This window comes from Terrapene carolina, unplaced genomic scaffold (assembly GCF_002925995.2).
Source record: "Terrapene carolina triunguis isolate 2854851 unplaced genomic scaffold, T_m_triunguis-2.0 Scaffold21, whole genome shotgun sequence".
In the NCBI taxonomy this organism is placed as follows: Eukaryota; Metazoa; Chordata; order Testudines; family Emydidae; genus Terrapene; species Terrapene triunguis.
Genome location: NW_020664372.1, coordinates 40,185,484 through 40,207,151, shown reverse-complemented (window position 1 = coordinate 40,207,151; position 21,668 = coordinate 40,185,484). Strand labels below are relative to the sequence as shown.

The window sequence follows — 21,668 nt, the reverse complement described above, 5'->3', positions numbered from 1 at the left end:
GAGTCATCTGCGTCCCTCTCTCTGGCCTGGTCAGGTCAGGACATCCTTCAGGATTCAGATGGAGAAGGTCCAGGGTCCCAGGAGATGGTCGGGGTGGCAGCCATGATGGTGAAGCTTGTTCTAGTAGCCAATGTTCTTCCCCAAAGGAATAGCCCATCCTGTCTTTATTTTGCCCACCAATTAGGCCAACTTTCTCACTCACCAATTTTGGGTCACTGATTTCTGGTTCCACACTTTTCTTGTTTACCAAGCATGAGCTCTACACAGTCCTTGAGTTACCTCAGTAGGCCTTTTTGGTTGGACTAATTCAGTCTTTCTGTCTCCCTTTCATACCTTTTCCCATCAACATTTGTTTTTATAGGTTCTTGTGACATCTTATGAACTTTCATGTATGTCTTACGGTAGGACCAATTTGTAGGCCCAATTATCACAACACACCTGCCTCCAGCCTACTAGCATCACCTTTGTTTTATCTGCATTGAGCCTCAACTCACTAGTTCCCATGAGTCTCAGACCTTGGGTAAAGCATTCAACAACAGTGACTGGATGGGATGAAATAGAGATACAGAGCTGAGGGTGATCAGAACACAGAAAGCATCACAGCCACACTTCCTCACTAACTCTCTCAGTGGCTTCTCTCATGTACACACATTGATCAGAAAAGCAAACAAGATGGAAGCTTATGGAGCTCCACATGTGGCTGCCTTCTGGGCTAATGAACAACCATCCAAGGCTATCCTTTGAGTGTGTTCAGAAAGAAAGGAATGAAACCACCCATACGCAGGCCAATTCACTCTTGTTACAGTGCTTAAGTGACACAATAATACTTCATAATCAATGGTACTGAAGGCAGCTGACAGATCTAACATCAGCATAAAGCTCTATGAGATTTTTTTTCCATGTTTCTGCAAAGTTTTAATAAAACTGTATTTTGGATTGTCTTGCTGCTTATGGAGTCAGGCTGTATGTAGAAGAGAATGGGTAGAGCTGAACCCAGCTATATACCACCTAGAATGCTCTCAGGCCTTTATGGAATTAGTTCAGAGGCTGCCTGGCAGAGCAGGGACCAACCAAGTCCTATGTTGGCTGTGCTTGGGCCTGCATGGAATGGTTTCATGATGGGAGGGAGGCACGTGGAGATGAGTCCAGCAGACCTCTGTTTTGGCTGCTCTTGGGGCTGCCTGTAGTCAGTCAGTCTGAGTGGCTTGACAAGTGACAGAGACAGTGATCTGAGCTTTTAAAGCCATCACTAAAGGGTTGGGCTGAAGCGTTGTGGGATTGGATTAGGAGGATTAATTGTTCAGTTGTAGCTGTTACACCAGCACTTACTGCCTGTAGTAGCAGTGCAATGACGCAGAGAGCCAGGGTGGACGGTGTGATGTTTAGCCTTGTTCAGAGCCAGAGCAACAATGCCAGCAGTGGTGGTAACAGGTGTAATAATGGCAGTGTACATATGGTGTGTTACTTCCGCAGTGGTTGCAATGTCAAAACTTTCTGGTGTATACACGTCCTGTGTTGTTGGATTGTTTGTTTGGTAGTGAGAAAGAAAGTACAGCATAATTCCTGAATAAGTCCTTTAGAAGGCAGTCCAGTAGGAAAGTACAAGGTATCTTTTCCCTCAGGGTTTGTAAGATCTCGTACCCAAGATGTGCCTTCAACTTTGCCCCTCTCTGAGAGGGAGATAGTCCTGGGGCCTTGGTCTGACAGCCCTGGGTGTGGTTCTGGTATTTTGGAAGCTGCTCAACACTCATGCAGAGGGCTCTCAGCATTGTCTCATTGCTGTTTCACTGCTTTGGTGGCCTGCATCTTCTCCTTGGGTAACATAGTATAACACCATCCCACTTCCATCCTCCAGCTGCTCCCACAAACCTTGTTCCCTGCTCTCTCTCAGTTATTGTTGGTCCAGCTCCTCAGGCTACCTTCTAGACTGCTCTTTCCTGCAGCAGAAACTGCTGCTCAGGGGCTCCCTTCGGCATCTTCTAGCCCAACCATATGGCTGCACAGCTGCTCTCCTTTCTCATCTTTGCTGTAGGCTACCTCATGGCTGCTTCCCTCACTAAAAAAGCTGCTCCCGCTACTCCAGCTCTCTCTCTGGTCATTTCTTTGGCCTTGCTGCCTGGCCAGCCATTCTCAAGTTCCTCTTCTGTGCTCCCTCCACCCTCTTTCAGTTCATGTTTTTGGTCCCCAGTGTTCTTTATATGTCACTTCTTTTTGGTTGTTAATCAAAGTGAATCATACAATTCTTTTTATTGTCCAAGTGCAGCTCTGTCCTTTTCTGCCAGATGTTTGTGGGAAAGGGTGCACTGGAATTAGCCAGCAGGCTTATTACATTGTAATCCAAAGGCTTTAAAAAGTTGATTTAAGTGTTGCACATAGTTGCACATTAATAACCAATGCAGTGTTGTTTAAGAAGTATATTTATTTCTAGTTAGCAGAGACCACATCTGATAGGCACTGGTTACCAAAGCAATTTCTGTGTCTACCACCTGATAAGCCCTATGCAGTGGGAGGTGCCTTGAAATGAGGTTACATATCTTGTTCCTACAGGCATGAATTGCAGAAGCAAGTTTATAAAGGTTCTACTAATCTCTGGCATGTGCTGTAATAGAGGAATCAGTGCAGAGGACAAGACACACAGACTCAGCTGATTCTCTCCATTCTGAATTGTCCAACTGGTAGGTTCAATTTCTATATTATAATTTAAATGTAATTCAGTGTGTGATGGAGAGCCAAAATAAAGATTACACAAAAAATAATTCATGTAGGAAACTGAACATTCTGTGGGATCCATTCCTTTGGCATGAATAATTGTATAATCTCATTTACATGATTCTTTATTTCTGATGTAAACAATGTTGAGTGAAAGAAAAGGGAGGGACTCCAAGTTTGTGTGGAGTACAGGTAACTTTGGAATTAAAATGAATGACCTCCCTTGAAATGAGGTGCAGTTTGAAACTAACATTTGTCTCTCAGTTTCCTAAGCTGAACATTTATTTATTTACAATTCAAAGATATGATAGATGCTTCTTGTGTGCAACTGGTTTTTGCAGCACTGCATTTTCCACATTGATGTACCTGCCTGTTTCAAAACACTGCATTACTACAATATGTACGGCATTTGTGCCAACACTGTTATATTTTAATGTTGGGCTTGCTGAACTATACGGTTACAGTTTTGACTAATGTGGAAGGTACTGATTCCCTTGAGAGCTATTCCTAGCTCTAAGTCCAACGCTATGCTCATTATTTTAAAGCATCATTTTCTGTCAGAGTGAAAGCTTTGTGTATTGATAAAGGTGTGAAAATAACATCTGAAAGATGAATGGGTGCTCATTATGAAGGCTTCTAAGATTTCTTCACATTATGGGTATCATCTGGTATTATATTCAAAGAGTCAAAACATTGTGAATGAGTAAATTCCTATAATATTAATTGTCAGTTTTTGCTAGTATGAAGTGTATGCATTTTATGTTTAGTCATATTTGTAAACAATATTATAAGTAATATCCATATGTATTGCCAATATGCAAGTCTGGAAAACAGCTGACAATTGTGTTTAACACAGCTGTGTTGGGGAGGCAAAACTATAAAAGAGTAGTTGTCTACCAAAGTAACATAACAACTAGATCCTGAGCACTCTCACTGTCTTTGAAATCAAAGGCAGCTGAGACCACTTGGCATCTTACAGGGTCTGACACTTAACATGTCTTTTCAGAGAACTATGCTACATTGGAGGCATTCCTGTATGTTCAGACATTGGATATACAAAGTCTCCTTCACATGGGTAAAGTTTTGGAGAACTGAGCCCACAAAGGTATATCTCTTCCCTCAGACCATGGAACTTATTATCAGGGTCAACGGAAAGTTGCAGCAAAGCTGTTGGAGAATTACAGGAAAAGCTATTTTATCTAGAAAAGTGACGTTTTTGGAAGGATATTATGGAAATAAATCTATTGCGCAAGTGGTTTTCCAGGAAACTGTTAGGTAGTTTTTACTTTAAACATATTGTACATTCCAAATATATCTGCAAAAGTGTGTGTGTGGGGAAAATCATATTCCCCTGTAAATATACAATCCTGTCACATAGCCTGAATCCTACATCACACTATTTTAAGAGATTCCACAAATGTTTGAGGGTCCAAAGTCAGGCTGACTCTGTCCCTCAGCCAAGATATAGGAGTCATTTGCCCATTCTTGATGTTCTGGAACCATGGGCTTGACTCTTCGCACCTTACACCTTGTGCAAACACTTGTGCCCAGTGGATGTAATATGCTGCTAAATGAAAATGGTAGCATTTTACATTTGCTTTGTTCTCACATTTTGCATGAGCGTAAATGATAGCACAAGGTATAAGGTATTGGAGAACCGAGTCCATATTGCCAGGTCCATCGGTTTGTCTAGACAGTGCTAATCTGATCCAGCTTTTATTGAGGTCATTTGTAGATTTGCCATTGACTTCAATGGAAAATGGAAGCAGAATCAAGTTTTTTTTTTTTTTTTAATTCCTGAAAATTGTGTTTGAAAAACATACTTCTCTAATTATAACTCAACGTGTGCTGTATGTGAATCAAGACCCCACTGAAAACTGATGCCAAGGCACATACAATGAGTTTTAAGAATGCAGTGATATGGTGCAGTGAAAAGCAACACAGTGGCTAAAATTATTTGGGGAGAATTTGCCCTTGCAATGCGACTATTTTGCACCCACTCTGCTGGTGCAAATTGATCACAAACCTAAAAGCCCCTCCAGGAAATACCCTTGGAACAAGGAGCCTCCTTTGCAATCTAGTTGTCACATCTGGTTCCATGGGACCCCTGACGTAGGTGGTTTGCCAGTTCCAAGTCCTGGCCAGTGCACAAATTAGGGCAACTGCTAGTTGTGCATTCTCTCCCCTCTCAGTCCTGTTGACTCTAGCTTGGTTATCTTTTATTTGGAAAATGTTGGTATTCAAGTAGTGTGAAGTAGGCTTTGAAGTTAAACTCTTAATGTGAACAAGGAAGTGCATCAAGCCTATGGACTTGTCTGCACTACAGAGTCTTTGCCAGTACAGTAATGTCAGCAAAACACCCTAGTGTAGATGCAGTATATGCTGGCAAAAGAAGATCTTTTGCTGTCAAAGCTTTACCACCTGCCCAAATGACATTAGCTATGCCTACAAAGGCATATACTATTCTATGAGTATAACTGCATCTCCACCGGGAGTTTTGCTGGTATAGCTATATTGGCTGGGGTGAGTGGTTTTTTTCCACACTCCTACCCAACATAGTTATGGAAGCAAAACTTTGAAGTGTAGACCAGGTCCTAGTTAATCCTTTTCTGTTACAGTATTATGTGTCCAGAGACAGTATTTTTGCAAGGCAAATCTTCCTTAATTTATATAAGGAAGAATCTATGTTAAGGGATATAAACTTCATTCTCTAAAGATGAAAGCTTAGATCTTTTAGTAATTGGCCAATGCTACCTCTAAAAAATTAAGAGAGTTGTGAGTGCTCATGATTTTCCATTAAGCTTCAAACCCTACCTTCTACCTGCTGCCATATCACCCTCTTGTCGCTCGCGCACACACACATCACCCTCGTGTGTGTGTGTGTGTGTGTGTGTGTCTCTCTCTCTCCCGCTCCGAAATTGGAAAGAGAGTTTGAGTTTGGACAATTTCTTAATCCAGGTAATATGTACAGTTCTTAGAAAGCAGATTGCTACCTTTATTTTTTGTCATCTTGTTTAGGTTTACACTTGCTTAACAAAATATCTCTAAAATAAGTAGTAAAACAATTGTCATTTTCATTGGGATAAATGCGCTATGGACACAGCACCAGCAGTTTCACAAAAACTCACTTGGAAGAAAACATTTCCGGATTTGGAGGAGAAGGAAAGTTGTTCTGAACTGCTTCATGCCTATGTAATTTCCAATGTTCTTGATAGCCTTCCATTTCATTACTAGATCAGAGGGTGTTTTTTCACCTATCTGACTCTTAGTCTCAAACGATGAACAAATAGGTCCAGATTTTAAGAACTATTTAGTTGCTACTGTGCTCAATGTCACAAAACCTAACTCATTTGTAAAAGGGATTTAGGCACTCAGTAGTCTATGACATACCCATTTGAAAGTGAAATTTAGGTCCCTAAATCAGTTAGGCATTGCAACAATGAGTGCAGCAATGCCTAAATAGCTTTAAAAATCTGGGCTATAATGACTAATGGGTATAATATTTGTATCTCTTCTTTCCCTGGAGAATATGGGGCTATGTTTCCCTATTTAGGAAGAACCCACAAATGGCAACAGTTTTAAATTATTACCAAACTGGACCTCAGTTGTGGAATGAAGTCAATGGCACTACTTACATGCATAAGTGTTTTCAGGATCAGGGCCCCCAGTTGGATTCAGACTTGAAGTAACCTGGAGGTGGAAAGCTCTACGTTCCCTTACCAGTCCCCCGAATTATCCAGCTGTCAACCTGAGGCCTTTAAAAATAAGATTTCAAACAAACAAACAAACAAAATATGAGGAACAAAGAGAAGTGTTTTGATATTTATTGTGTAGAAAAAGCAGATTTTGAAAAATCTATGAAATTTGCCTAAAATTGCCTGAGAAGAGATTGCTTTCCTCTTTTGAATCTAATTAAAATTGGCTGAAAATGTTCAGCTAATGATCTAAATCAGTGGTTTTCAACCTGTGGTCCGCTGACTCCTGGGGGTCCACAGACTATGCCTAAAATTTCCAAAGGGGTCCACACCTCTATTTGAAGTTTTTTAGGGGTCCACACATGAAAAAAGTTGAAAACCACTAATCTAAATGGTCTTTAAAAATTCCCCACAAATTATTTGCTTTTATTACAGCGTGATGGCAGTGATGCTATAAAGTTAAGACTGAGATGACGCTTTAGTTCTAAAATCTTATATTTTCTGTCACTTCTGAAACTCCCTAAAAAGCATCGTATAAATGGAAACTCTCATATTTGCTCTCATTTCAGAAGTGATTTTCGTGATCACATTTAAAAAGTCTGAGAAAAATCCCCTGGCTGCTATTGAGCTTACTAAATTTGGAACAAGGGGGAAAAAAGTCTAGCAAGATAGCTAAATATACAAATGGTGCTTTTCGATGTGCTCTGAAAAATCAAAACCAACTTTGATTTACACTTCAGGCTTGGCATGTGCATAGCACTAGATGAAGAAAAAAATGCAGTAGCTGAGTTTGAAGATATTTGACACAGTCAAGGCTGATTCCCCACTCTGGCACTTCGAGTGCAGAAGGTGGGGGGCTCGCAAGGACTCTACAAATTAATACTTGCCACTCCAGGCTTGTATTAAACTCCCAAGGTTACAGCTTTTCTCTCACCTTGGATGGGCAGATGCTGCCACCACCCAAGTGCAGAACCCCTTTGAGAGACCAGGAAGGCTCACCTGGGAATTCCTTCCTGTGGGGTACCCTCAAGCCCTTTCACCCCCCCTCCAGGGAAGAGCTGAGAAAGGAAAAAAAAATCAGCTGTTGCCACCAGCTAATTAAACAACATGTGCACAAACCTCTTAAGACACACAAATCCAATTCTGTTCTTAAAAAAGGTAAATTTTATTAATAAAAAAAAGAAAGAAAATACATCTGGGAACTCAGGCTACTGCTAGGTTTTAAAAAAGCATCTACAAGGATTAAGCACCAAGAATAGTTTTCTTGAGCTCCAGCTTAAAGGTTATGAACAAAACAAAAAGTACCTGGGGTTAGCACAGAGGAATCCACTAGCCATAGACATTTCCTGATCTACTTACTTATCTGGGGTTTTTAAATGAGTAGTTTCTAGGTATGATACTGATGATTTTTTCATACCTGGCCCAAGCTCTTACAGCATCACTCTGTCCTGTCCGCCTCTCCCCGGAGAACAGCAACAGACAGACAAAATTTTATTTTGAAATGAAGTTTTTAAATTTTCCCAAACAGAGGGTTTTTTTTTTTTTTGGCATATTCGTTTCGTAGGAAATTTCAAAAATGTTTTGAAATGTCAAATTTTCTTACAAAACAGAAATGCTGAATTTTGACCAGCTCTAATGGTACGGTAAGCTGTTATGGCTGCTTAGTTTAGTTGGATTGTACTTATTCTCTCTTCTGAGATGTTGTCTGGATTCTTCTTCCTAGCATATGCATAATGTGCCTCTGGTGGCATGTGACCAGGATTCATCACCGAATTTGGTCCACTGGTTGGCTCATCAGCTTCCAGGCACCGAGCCAGGCACTGACGGGGAGTGCGACGTAAATGCTGATCCATGCCCTCCTTGTCTGGATTGAGCTAGGATAAGGCTATATTTGCAAATCTCCACAAATGTATACCAATTACACCATTTCCCCCCTAATAAAGTATTTTGTTGGGGAAGTGCTGAGCCATGCTGCTCATTTTGAATTCTAGCAGGCATTGTGAAGTCTCTGGAACTTTCTGGTACTGTATGTAATGGGAGTATGTCTGCTGCTACACCCATTAAGAGGGTGCAGTGTGCACTCCCTTGATTGCACATCTGTTTGTGCCATGTCTTCACCTCCTGTTTGGATTCCTTAATGTCATTAATGGCACTAATCCTGCACAGTTCTTGTGCTTAGGTAATTGCAAGGGCTGAGGCTGACACCACCCTGCATGAAAAGCACAAGAGTTGGAGGGTCCTTATGCCTTACCCGCTGTTATGCATCAGCGCATGGGGTTGGGTGCAATCTTGGCCTTCATTAGAATAGAGATATTTTTCATGCTTGGATAAGCCAAGAACTGTTAAACAGCTTTTGCTCAAAATTTTGGAACAAATTCACCTTTTAGCAGAGACCAATCTCGGGAAACATCAGCAAAAAAGAATAATTTTTTCATAAACATAAGAACAGCCATACTGGGTCAGACCAAAGGTCCATCTATCCCAGTATCCTGTCTTCTGACAGTGGCCAATGCCAGGTGCTTCAGAGGGAATGAACAGAACAGGTAATCATCAAGTGATCCATTCCCTGTCGTTCACTCCCAGCTTCTGGCAAACAGAGGCTAGGAACGCTGCTGTGAGCAACTAACACTGTAATGGCAGTGTCAACATAATCTAACTCTCATATTAGCTTATGAGGCAAATGCTATAAATCAAGCTGCAGAACTAGCATACTATACAGTCAGCAGCCTGTATGACTCAGTTTATCATCCCCCTATACTGTTATCTCTTAATTGATGTGTATCTTTATCTGCACTCCAGCGATAGTACTGTGGATGCAGGAAGAGAGCACTCTGCAAAATCCCACTCTTTCTTTTTATTTCTTGATTTAGAATCGTGATGGGCCTTTTGCAGTTGATCCTGCTATCTACTTTCCTCTCAGTTTCCGTGACACCAGAATCATGTAAGTTTCATGTTACCAATATGTGACTGTCTGTTCTACAGAAATAGCTTGAATGTCACTAAGTAATGGACACTTTACTTAAAACTAGCTGCTTTAGCTTAAGCCACCAAACACAGTTTATAATTAGTCCCAGATAGTATTGCCTAAGGTTATTGAAATACATCTACCACTGCCCGTCTCTGAGATATTAAACTAAGGGTATGTCTTCACCAGCAGCGCTTTAACGTGGCTGTGTAGCTGTGGCACCAGTGCTCAGAGAGAGCTCTCCCAGCGCTATAAAATACCCACCCTCACGAGGAGAGTAGCTATCAGCGCTGGGAGCGTGGCTCCCAGTGCTGGGGCACTGTCTAGACTGCCACTTTACAGCGCTGAAACTTGCAGCGCTCAGGGTGTTTGTTTTTTCACACCCCTGAGCGAGAAAGATGCAGCGCTGTAAAGTGCCAGTGTAGACAAGGCCTAAGCTTCCTTCATCTGCTTGTGGTAGCTATGCAGTTGGAAGATAAAGGTGCTTTATGAATGGATAACTGGTATTGTGGGCCCCAGTTCAACAAAATCACCTAAGCACATGGTTAAGTTTCACTGAAGTCAAGCATATGCTTAAGTGCTTTGCTGAACTGGAATTCCATTTTGTGAAAAATGTTGTAAGTTTCACAAGTGGCTTCATTCCACATTGGAACAAAACTGAGCCGTCTCAAAAATTATTTGTGAAAAACAGAGCTCCTCTTAGAGATGTTCCAGTTTGTATAAATAATTAAATATTCCTTGGGCCAAAGAGTGAGAGTGTGAATGTAGAACTTGGTGGTTAGGGCACTCACCTGGGATGTGGGAAACCCAGGTTAAGTCCCTGCTCTGAATCAGGCAGAGCAGGGATTTTAACCTGAAAACCAATATATTGCCACGAAAATTTTCAATTTCACTGAATTTTCTGGTGAACAATTCCTGACCATACTTTTGACTATTTGATTCTGATATAATTCTGGACTTCTCTCTGTCTCACATAGTTCTATAAATAACTTATTACATCATTCATGATAAGAAAAATTTAGAAGGAATTAAAAATCGAATGGGGCTAAATTAACCCCTGTGCTGACTCCAGAAAGTCTGCTGTTGCTAGTGTTCCATAATTTAAATATGAGAGTAAGAATCAGTTTCCTTGTGTGTTTGTTACTTCATGGAGCTGCTAATCAATTAACTAAAACCATAAAGCAATCCTATTGTCCACTATAATGTGCTCTGGTAATTTAGTTTCATACCAAATCCAGCCTAAATTCCTTTTTCTAGCTCACAGGAAACATGTTGTACTCACAAATGCAATCTGAACTTGAAGTGAAGCATTTGTAGCAATGGCTATGCTGTATGCTCATGTGTTAATGAGAAGAGTATGTCACTTTGGATTTGCACTTATGTATTAAAAGCTAGTCCACACCTGAAAATTTCATTAATTCAACTTAATACTGATTTAGTTAAACTGATGCAACTCCCTGTGTAAATGGGGTGGGATCTGAGTTACTACAGAGAATTCTTTCCTGGGTGCTGGCTGGTGAGTCTTGCCCACATGTTCAGGGTTTAACTGATCACCATATTTGGGGTCGGGAAGGAATTTTCCTCCAGGGCAGATTGGTAGAGGCCCTGTAGGTTTTTCGCCTTCCTCTGCAGCATGGGGCACAGGTCACTTGCTGGAGGATTCTCTGCACCTTGAGGTCTTTAAACCACGATTTGAGGACTTCAATAACTCAGGCATAGGTTAGGGGTTTGTTACAGGAGTGGGTGGGTGAGATTCTGTGGCCTGTGTTGTGCAGGAGGTCAGACTAGATGATCATAATGGTCCCTTCTGACCTTAAAGTTTATGAGTCTATGAGTGTGGTTACTCTTATATCACCTTAAACCTGGTTTATAACAGTTTAGTTTCCACTTGGTACAACTGACAAAAGCCAGGTATCAACTGATATTGGAGCTCCCCCGTCCCCAAATTGCACCAGTTTACCTAACTTGGTTTAAAATTCCACCTTTAGTTAAACAGGTACAGTTTTGTGTGTAGACATGGTCTAAATTATACCTCATCATACTGTCCCATGATGAGTGTCCCAAGATATAATGCATTAATGATCATACAACAGCATGGCTCCTTCTGAAATTTTATTGCATTTTCCTATTAAACATGTAAAATGTCAGATACTCACAGGGTGAAATTCTGGTCCCTTTGAAGTCAATGTCTAAGCTCCTATTGACTTTAATGGGGCCATGATTTTACCCATAGTTTTGCCATGTAGTTTTTCTCCAGCCAGCATTGGGAACTTTTTATTTTCTTCTTTTCCAGTTCATGCAATGGAAGACGAGGCTTTGGTTGTAAAGTGTCCCCAAAACTGTCAAAATAGGACTGTCAAATGGTATCACACACAAACTAACCAGCTCATTCCTGCAGAAGAGGGTGGACGGATACATTCCTCTGGTCGATTTCTTTGGTTTCTGCCAACATCAAAAGAGGACTCGGGAAACTACACTTGTGTTACACACTAGTAAGCAGAACATTGAAAAATGCAAGTTTTAAGGCTATAATAAGCATAGATGGATAGTTATAATCCCAAACTGTATAATCTCACTTATTTTCATGGTATCCAGCTGAATCCCTGAATCTTTTATATACACCAATTGCTATTTTTATGTGGTCATTTTCCCAACATCTAACTGCAAGAGAAATATAGTATCATGTGCATATGTATAAAGCAAAAATAACATTCCGTAGAAATTGTAGGTTATTTCTAGCTAATCCTTAGAAATATTCCACAGCCCTCTGTGTCTGATCTGTTTTTATTTTATTTTTTTTAAAGTTCTAATTATACAAAACAGTCCACTGTGAGTGTGATGGTGTATCTACACAAACAAGGTATTTGTTTCCCAAGTCAGATACGTTATCCAAATGACACCGGAACATTAACTTCTGGAAGAATTGTTTGCCCTACGATTGACAATTATGAGAAGGCTACTATTGTCAAGTGGTATAAGGTAAATAAAAACACTAACCACATCAATGAAAATCAGATTATTATTCTAAGTTACGTATAGCCAAATGACGAAAGTGTCTTATTTTTCAGGACTGCAAACCTCTCCAAGGACCACGTGAAAAATATTCAATGGGAGAGAGGTATCTTTTTATTAAACGTCCACAAAAAACTGACGAAGGACATTATACTTGCTATTTTACCTGTATACACAGTGGAAATGTATATAATGTATCGGCGACAAGACCCTTTATAGTTAAAGGTAAGATGTTCATATTGCTCCTTAATAAGATAAGGATCACTACCTGCCTTGCTACAAAGTGAATTATGTGTATAATTAGAGAGAAGAAGGTTATCCACTAATTCGTTGCTCCTTGATGATGAAGCTTTTGACCAGCTGCTTACAACAGACTTTTGTGGATGGAGAAAGTTGAGATACAGAGCCAGGTTGGGCTCTATCTCATAATAATTTCTCTGCCTTCCAACACTGCCTTAGCCCTGAATTGTGCTTTCTGACCACGTTAAATCTCCCAGCAGCAGCCTCTGATAACACTGGCTGTTGGATGTGATGACAACGTTGCTGTTCTTGGGGCTATTCTGGTTGTGCTCATTTCTGGAGGCGAGAACTTGCTTGCTTGGTTCCCTCAGTGGAGTGCCACAAGGTTCCATTCTGTCCCCTTTGCTGTTTGGTGAGTATATGACAGACAACTCAGACAAGATTGAGGTGATGAATATGCACAGAGGGAAACGTTTTGAGTTTTGTAGATGCATTTTGAGTTTAGTAGATGCGTGAGTCTTCATTATTTTGAAAGTGTGGGGGCCTCTCATGAGACAGGAGTGGAATTTGGGGTACACTTTTGATTGTTGTCTTATCAAGGGGGCCCATCATTGTGATCATGGTCAAGGACAGAGCTGACTGGACAACCATTCCATTTTGCAGCCACATTTGAAGTTTTGAATTTGTTTTGTTTTTGATCCTCATTGGAATGTGGCATGGTGGGGGGGGGGGTCTTCTTCCTCTGAAGCATAAAAGATGGCCACAGCTGAGGATGGGACACTGGAGCGGGAGGATAGGTGCTCTGAGATGGTACCAAGCATTCTCTCCTCTCTCCGGTGCTTGGCTGGTGGGTCTTGCTCACATACTCAAGGTCTAACTGATTGTCATATATAGGGTCTGAAAAGAATTTTCCCCCAGGTCAGCATGGCAGCACAAATTGGCATATTCCTTCTCCAGCACCAGGCCTGGTTCACTTGCTATGATCATCTGGGCATATCTCACTTAACTAATTCCCTGCCACTGCAGGGGTTTCTGGCACCGGTGCACCTCAGTTCCTCGTATTTTCTGATTATGACACACAATCATTTAGAGAGTTGAGGTAGATAAGGTAATATATTGTATTGGACCAACTTCTGTTGGTGAGAGAGACAAGCTTTTGAGCCACACAGAGCTCTTCTTCAGGTCTGGGAAAGGTACTCCCAGCTTCAGCAAAATGCAAGGTGGAACAGATTATTTAGTATAAGTAGTTAGCACCTATTCTGAGGGACCATTCCAGGTACATTCACTACATACCCACAATCCTTTAGGGCGTAGCAAGGCCCCAGATGGTCCTGGTGCAAGAATAGAGTAGGGACCCCTTCCTAATTCTGAAATCTAAAATTTTGCTTACTTTTACCCTCATGGAAAATCAAAACATATCCATCTTATCCATAAATACACAAACACAATATGCAGGCTATGTCTACACATTTTTGCAAGTTATCTACACATTATTTACACATTTGTACAAAATTCTTACTGGCAGTACAGTGCTAAAATTTTATAGTGCAGGAGCCCTGCAGAGATGATCTCATGTTGGTAGTTCTTGTGTGTGATGTCACCATAAGATACAGCATCCATATTTTAAACCTAACATTTTACCAGTAAATAGAGGCTAATGGGAGATTGTAGCGAGGTGAAGACTCACCGGCACAGCGCCTCCTGCTGGTCATTCTGGGAATGAGCTCTTCCAGCCCAGAGCGCCCTCTGCAGACCGGTGTCTCACCTGTCACTGGCCCCCGTGTCCCCCCCGGACCCCGGTGCCCCTTTTCCTGGGGGTTCTGCCCCCAGCAGTACCCCCTTGCTGGGTCTCCCCTCCCAGGGGAACCCCCAACCCTCTATGCCCACCTCGCCTCAGTGGCTACTGCCAGTCATCAGCTAGCCCCTGCTCACTGGGGCAGACTGCAGTCTGTAAAGACCACTCATCATTGGCAAGGGGGATTTGGACCTGCTGCCTCTGCTTACTCTGGGCTGCACCTCTGCAACCCCAGTACCCGTTTATAGGCCCTTAACAAGGCCTACAGCCTGGGGTTTTATTAGGCTGGAGCTCCCCAGCTCCCTCTGCCCTTCCCCAGCACTGCTCAACCTCAGGTACCCTGCTAGTACCCTTTGTGGGCCCCTAACTAGGCCTGCAGCCTGGGGCTTCGCTAGGCTGGAGCTCCCCAGCTCCCTTTGCCCTTCCCCAGCACTGCTCTACCTCAGGTACTCTCCTCAGCTTCCCAGACAGCCAGGTCCTTCTCTCTCAAGAGGTTAGATAGAGAGTGTGTGCTCTTCTGGCCCACCGCTATGATTGGGCCCTGATTACACTGGCTACAGCTGTGTCTGCTTTCCCGATCAGCCTCTCTTTTCCTAGCTGCAGCCCACTCCTGGGCTGTTCTAACCCCTCCGGGCAGGAGCGGGGTGTCCACCCCGCTACAGAGATCTGTGCAAGAACAATTCTGAGACTTCCCACATTAGTAATAAATACACATATTGTATCAACATAAACCACACATAACTCAGTTTTGATATGCCAAAATTTAAACTAACAAACCACATCCAAAGCAGGCATCTAGTTAGTCAAAAAGCCCAAGAGCTTGAGTCAATATTGTGTTACTCCAGATTCAAGTTGGTGCAGCTCTACTGGAACTAAAGGAATGGAGTTGTTATACTGCTGTTAAAGGGAAGGAATGCAATGGGGAATTAAGCCCCAAATCCTGAACCCACAGTTTTGCCAAGGAAACACTTGGCAATTTGCACACTAATAGCATTTGCTTTGCATTCACCAATCACATAGCTGGGCATCAAATGCAAACAAGAGTTATCACCAATTTACAGACCACTCAGGAAATTTTGTGGTCTCTGTGTCCCAGAAACCAAACACCAGGATCCATGCTGCCATTCAGTTAGAAAACCAAAACCTAGTATTAAAATAACTGCCTCTTCAGCACTTTTCAAAGTTCATGATCCCTACTCCATTTTCCATTACTGTCTAAGTCAGGCCCTTAAGGTCTAGCTGCTTCCATACAACAGAAGTGTTACCTGACCTAGATAAAAAGTCAGCTCCCACCAATATCTGTAACATCTTCTACGTACTTCAAAGATACACTCACTAATCAGATAGGGTTTGATCCTATCCCCGATAGGGCAAGATTTACTGGTATGCTTCAGCTACTTTAGGGCCACTCCAGAAACCCAGTTTAGCTGGCTGGTCAAACCAGTTTGACGATGGGTTTCCATTGTCAAAATGTTGAACAGGAGCTGGAGTGCACCAGTGAATCTAGCCTGGTTAGGAGAAACACACATTCTAACAGTGAAAACCGATTAATTCTGATCAGGGCTCGCTCCTCATCTCCCCCCTGAAACCCCTTCCCCAGCCTCCACCCCTGGGGCAGGGGTGCCCCGTCCCTCGAAACCCTTGCCCTGGAGCCGCTCAGCTCAGCCGCAGTGGGAACCTCCACACCCCCATCCCATCCCAGCCTGCACCCGCTGCCTGGCCCCCAGCAACCTCCAGTTCACTCTCCCATACCTTCCCGGTTGAGCTCCTCATTGTTGAAGTAGCCACCACCGTGGCCTCTGCCTGGGCAACAGGCCCTATGGGGGATGGGCACTGAGCAGCAGGTGTGGACTGGGTGCAATGTGAAGCTTCAGCAGTGCTTGCGGTGCCACCAGGATTAGCTCCAAGCTGCTCAGCATCTGAGCCTGGCCGCAGCCGCAGTCTTACCCACACTGGGGATGGGGAGCTCAGGGGGAGGAGGTGGGAATGCTTCTCTAGTGACTCAGCTAGGGGCTGCTTACTACACCTCAGAGCCCCCACCAACTGGTAGGCAGCTGCCTAGTCTGCCCATGTGTAGACTATGGCATAACTACAATGGTACCTAAGGTACAGCGGCCTCTGCTGGTTGGGCCCCCATAACCTTAAGGGCCCTAGCACGACTGCACAACATGCATTGCATCATTGTAGCTACACCACTGCTTGAGGCCTTAGTGTGCTCATCTAATTCTAGTTGTTGGGCTTGGTGTAGGGGTAGCTGGGTGGCGTTGGTGGCCTGTGATATATAGGAGGTCAGACTAGATGATCTTTGGCCTTAAACTCTGACTCTGTGAAAGCTGGAGTCAAGGGTTTGCAGCTGTGCACAGGTTGTGCCTGCACACTGGAAAATGTGGACCTATAAATATGTCAGTAGCATTATTACTGGAGATCTGAATTGCCACCTACCCCAAAGGAAAAGTGCCATCACTGCTAAAAGGTCAAGGAAAAGGAGTCTACCAAGCTGAAGTGATGGGCAATAGTCCCTTGCTCAACTGCCTGAGGGAATTCCCCATCCTGTCTTTAAAAAAGATTTAAATGTTACTAATGAGCAATGTAAACAGGTGAGAAAGCATGATGGTGCATAAGTAATTTTTCTTCTTCATCAAGTAGCTAAAGCAACATGCTTTAGAAAGTATCAGAGGGGTAGCCATGTTAGTCTGGATCTGTAAAAAGCAACAGAGAGTCCTGTGGCACCTTTAAGACTAACAAATGTATTGGAGCATAAGCTTTCGTGGGTGAATGCCCACTTCATCGGATGCTTTAGAAAGATTCTCTTTCTTCTTTCCCCTTATTTATGAATATTGATGTAAAAATGCAACAAAAATTAATAAACAACCTTTGCACGTAATACAAATATGCAGATTTTCTAAAGTATGTTGTCATGGGAGCAAAGTCAGATAATTCTAGTAAATATATGGACCACTGGTGTTCTGGTGTTAGCTTGCATTTCTGCCTCTGCAGTGCTAAAAGATTAGCACAGTAAACTATAACGAGAATGTGGTAAGCCTGTCTGATACTTGCTTTCCTTTTGCCTTAATTTCAGAAGAAGTTTCTTCACCTATACCTCCCCAGATTCAATATCCAGCAGACAATGCTGTAATACAAGTGGAGTTTGGTATGTATCAACTTCTTATCTTAATCATTTTTAAATTACGTTCCGCAGTGGGTTGCCTAACTCGGGATTGATAACAGAATTAGTGATAGAATTCTTCACCTTGAGGTTACTAGACTTCCATAGTGACAGAAAGTTATTTCCATTTAGTGGGTTATTTGGGCATTAATTAACACTCTTGGGGCCATTCTCAGGAGAGAGGCCAAGGAAAGATCATGTAAACTAAGCTCTCCTCTCACCACTAGACATATTGCTTCCTAATCATAGTTTGGGTGCATTGGGCAGAGTGTGAGGATAGCTTGTATTGCCTTCTGTGCTAAAGGATTTCATTCTCCCGGGTTGTCAGTTTAGCACCTTTTGTGCAGAGCAGTGGGTTCTGTCTGGGTTTTCTGCTCAGTGTCCCCATTTGGTTCCCTTGTTTTAAACCTATGATCTACACTCCGATTCCTGTCCCCCCCTTACTATTTGTCCCCTGGATTTAGTTGATCCCAGTTCCTGTGGCTGCTCCCTTGATTAAGGGGATGGACCTTTAGTTCTAGGTGGGTTCTGTCCACCTTTCCAGGACATCAGATAGACCTTTTGCAAGCACTTAATTTACTTAAAGCAATAAAATATTCTAAACTCTTTGCTATAATGAATCTATCATTCCCTATTTGCAGGAATGTTAGAATTCCTCTCTCTCCCTTGCACATTACCAGTTTATGCCATGAAGTATAAGATTTGTTAACCTTATTTTAGGCCTTGCCAACACAAACTTTCACAGATATAATTAAATCAGTTTTAATTCACATCTTCCATTATTTTGGTGCAAGTCAGTACAACTCTTATTTTGGAATTTTGCTTGTGTCAAGGATTATTTACAAAATCCCATTGACTTTTGTTTAGGTTCTCCTGTGAACATTAGCTGTGGAGCCCTTCTGGGGATTGGGAAGCAAAATATAGCCGTTGTTACATGGGAGGTTAATGGAATCAAAGCTGAATATCTCAATACTTCAAGGTTTCATGAAGACCATCAATTGTAAGCACAGCACCATGTGAAATAGTTTTCATATTTTGCAAGCTGTGCCTATCCATTAACAACTAACAGTAACAACTTTCTCTACTAGTTGTATGGGACGAGATCGGGAATATTATGGAGAGTCCATTTTAACTATTGAGGAAGTAAAGGAAGAGGATCTTCTGTCGAATTTCACATGTATAGCACTAAATGAAATAGATCATGTAATGTTGACGGTGACATTACAGCTCAAAGTGCCTTGTAAGGGTAAGGTACCTTTCAATTTTTATACAGTTTGAAGAATCAGAAACATGTGGTTGTTTGTTTCAGCTGGCAAAAGTAAAATAAAAAAGTACCATCCCTCCCACTGCCACCCCATATTGTCAAACTATACAACATATATATAGTATACAACTATATATACACACACTATAATATGGAGAGTTTTGTTGGTGGATTTGTGGAGATCTGGTCTTGAAGCTTTAGGATAAAATCCTGGCAAAATTCCCATTGACTTTGCTAGGGTCAGGATTTCACCCTCAGAGTCTAGTGCTCTGAGGCAGGGGTTCTCAACCTTTTTCTTTCTGAGCCCCCCCCCCCCCCCCACATGCTATAAAAACTCTCAAGGCCCAGTTGTGTCATAATAACCGGTTTTCTGCATATAAAAGCAAGGGCCGGCATTAGGGGGTAACGAGCAGGGCAATTGCCTGGGGCCCAATGCCACAAGGCCTCCCACAAAGCTACTTTGCTCAGGCTTTGCTTCAGCCCCGGGTGGCAGGGCTCAGGGCCCTGGGCTTCAGCCCCATGCAGTGGAGTTTTGGCTTTCTGCCCTGGACCCTAGCGAGTCTAACACTGTCCCTGCTTGGTGGACCCCCTGAAACCTGCTTGCGGCCCCCCAGAGGGCCCTGGACCCCTGGTTGAGAACCACTGCTCTGAGGGACAGAATTCTGCTCAGTGTAAGTGTGGAGTGTTGCATGTATAGTGTAAATGACAGATTCAAAATGACATGCAGGTATGGTGACCAGATGTCCTGGTTCTATAGGGACAATCCCGATTTTTGGGTCTTTTTCTTATATAGGCTCCTATTATCCCCCACCCCCTGTCCCGATTTTTCACACTTGCTGTCTGGTCACCCTACATGCAGGGGATCCAATTCTGCATTCATGAGAATGTCGCTGCCAAATCACTCTTTCCTTGTGGCAAGATTAACCTTCCTTGAATCTATGCAAAGCAACCACTTGCCCATGTGCTGAGCACAACAGCCCCTTGCAGCCTGCTGTTCACCACAGAAGGACCCCAGGATCAAGATCTGAGTCATAGATCAGTGTGTGGCATAGCTCTGATACAAGTCTCCGTTTCTGTTATCAGCAATGTTCAAATACTCTTTCTATCGCTTTTTGAAAAGAAACTATTGCTGCTCGTACAAGACAAAGTCAGGAAACACAAAATCTTTAAGAAAAAAAAAAGTTGAAGGTTGAGTTGCCAGTTCTTGTAGAGACAAAGGACTGCCCTTTCCCTCTCTTCTATTCTAGTCAGGTTCTTATATCACCCTCATCACCCTAGTAACTGCACACCTTCCAGAAGTGAATTAAGCCATGTGACTTGCATTCTCTCCCCAAGGGAGAATTGTGTGTGCAGTGGTTTGCTTTTGTAGGGTGCTACTTTGGGGGTTGTTGTTATTTTCGTGTCCATGCTGCTAAATGTGTATGTGAGAGAAGGCAGGTTGAAACAGTGCACCATGCACTTGGAGCAGAAGGTAGTGAGGTTTGGGATGGTCCTTAGCTCCTGGTGGAGTTTGTTCCACAGTCCCAGACCAACCCCCAAGAAAGTTCTATGTCCTGAACAGGTGAGCTTCACTTTTATAATAGAAAGTTCCATTGTGCCTGAGGAGCAAAGCTTTTAATTATGGTCTCCAGTCCAGAGCTTTGGGTGGTCTTTTAGGCTACATCTACATTGGACATCACTGGCGGCGACATGTAGAGTGTGCGTAGCTACACATCGCATTGAAAAGCACACCATGTCCACACTCTGGTGTGTAGCTACATATGTCAGTGAAAGGCTCTGGTAGAGCGGAGGTAGTGGGAAAAGCCTTTAGCAACTCTGCACTACAAGAGCTTTTCACTGCAGAGAGGCACCTCCCCCCGCCAGAGCCTTTCCCCGCTGCCAGAGTTTTTCCCTGTGGTGGGGCAAAGGCTCCGGCAGCGGGGCAATGTCAGAGACTTTTCCTGCTGCCTGGAGTCTTTCCTCATGGCATGGAACTGCTGGAGCCTTTCCCCACTGCTGGACCCCATACCCACTGCTGGAGTATTTTCCTGGGTTGGAGAAAGGCTCCAGAAGTGGGGAGGCAGTGGGCACTACACAGCTAAAAATAGCAGTGTAGCTGGGGAGGCATGGGTTGAACAAGTAGAGAGCTGTGTAGAGTATGCATTCAGGTACGTACCCACACCCTTCAGGTTTGTCTTTATTCACCTAAGCTGTGCTTCACCATCTACACTGCTATTTATAGCTGTGCTCTGGGGACTATGCGTGTATGTACACTACACCCCACCAGAAGAAGAGTGCAGTGTAGACACACCCTTAGATATGCTAAGCGCAGGTCATTGAGTGCCTTGGAGATCGGACCTTGGCCTTGACTTGATAATCTATGGGAAGCAGGTTTGAAATGCTCAAATATCCCATGTTGCTGAGGAGATGTACTTCAGTGTCATTGGCATTTCCAAAGGGCTGATGGCTTCATGCTCAGATATATTGCATTGCGGTAGTCCAAGACATACGGTGATGAAGCCAAGACATACGGTGATGAAACTGAGGCAAGGCCATCTTCCATCAGGATGGGATGGAATCTCCTAGCCATCCAGAGATGGTAGGAAGTGTTACTCGGAGATACTGCTGTGTGTGAGCTTAGTGCCAATGAGGAATTCACTCCTAAGCTATGGACTGGATTGAACTCTTGTGGGGGTGTACCTTCAATCAAAGGAAAGTAAAGCCAGTGGGGCAGCCCCTGCAGTAATGTTGCTAACCATAGGTTTGGTAATATATGTCTCTTGTTGTGGTTCATATACAGCTGGATGAAGGAAACAATGACTAGCTGTGTATCTGACTTTCAG

The 21,668-nt window shown here is 43.0% G+C and overlaps 1 protein-coding gene across 1 annotated transcript in view; it reads left to right on the top strand.

Moving 5' to 3' along the window:
- The first annotated feature begins 2,599 nt into the window (after window positions 1-2,599).
- IL1RL1 (interleukin 1 receptor like 1) overlaps window positions 2,600-21,668 on the top strand; it is a 30,184-nt gene continuing 11,115 nt past the window's right edge. The window contains exons 1-8 of the mRNA XM_024204216.2: window positions 2,600-2,675; window positions 9,275-9,345; window positions 11,663-11,861; window positions 12,174-12,348; window positions 12,438-12,606; window positions 17,496-17,567; window positions 18,450-18,582; window positions 18,671-18,828. Of these exons, the coding sequence (XP_024059984.2) occupies window positions 9,282-9,345; window positions 11,663-11,861; window positions 12,174-12,348; window positions 12,438-12,606; window positions 17,496-17,567; window positions 18,450-18,582; window positions 18,671-18,828 (970 nt within the window). The 5' untranslated portion in view covers window positions 2,600-2,675; window positions 9,275-9,281. The remainder of the gene's footprint in view (window positions 2,676-9,274; window positions 9,346-11,662; window positions 11,862-12,173; window positions 12,349-12,437; window positions 12,607-17,495; window positions 17,568-18,449; window positions 18,583-18,670; window positions 18,829-21,668) is intronic.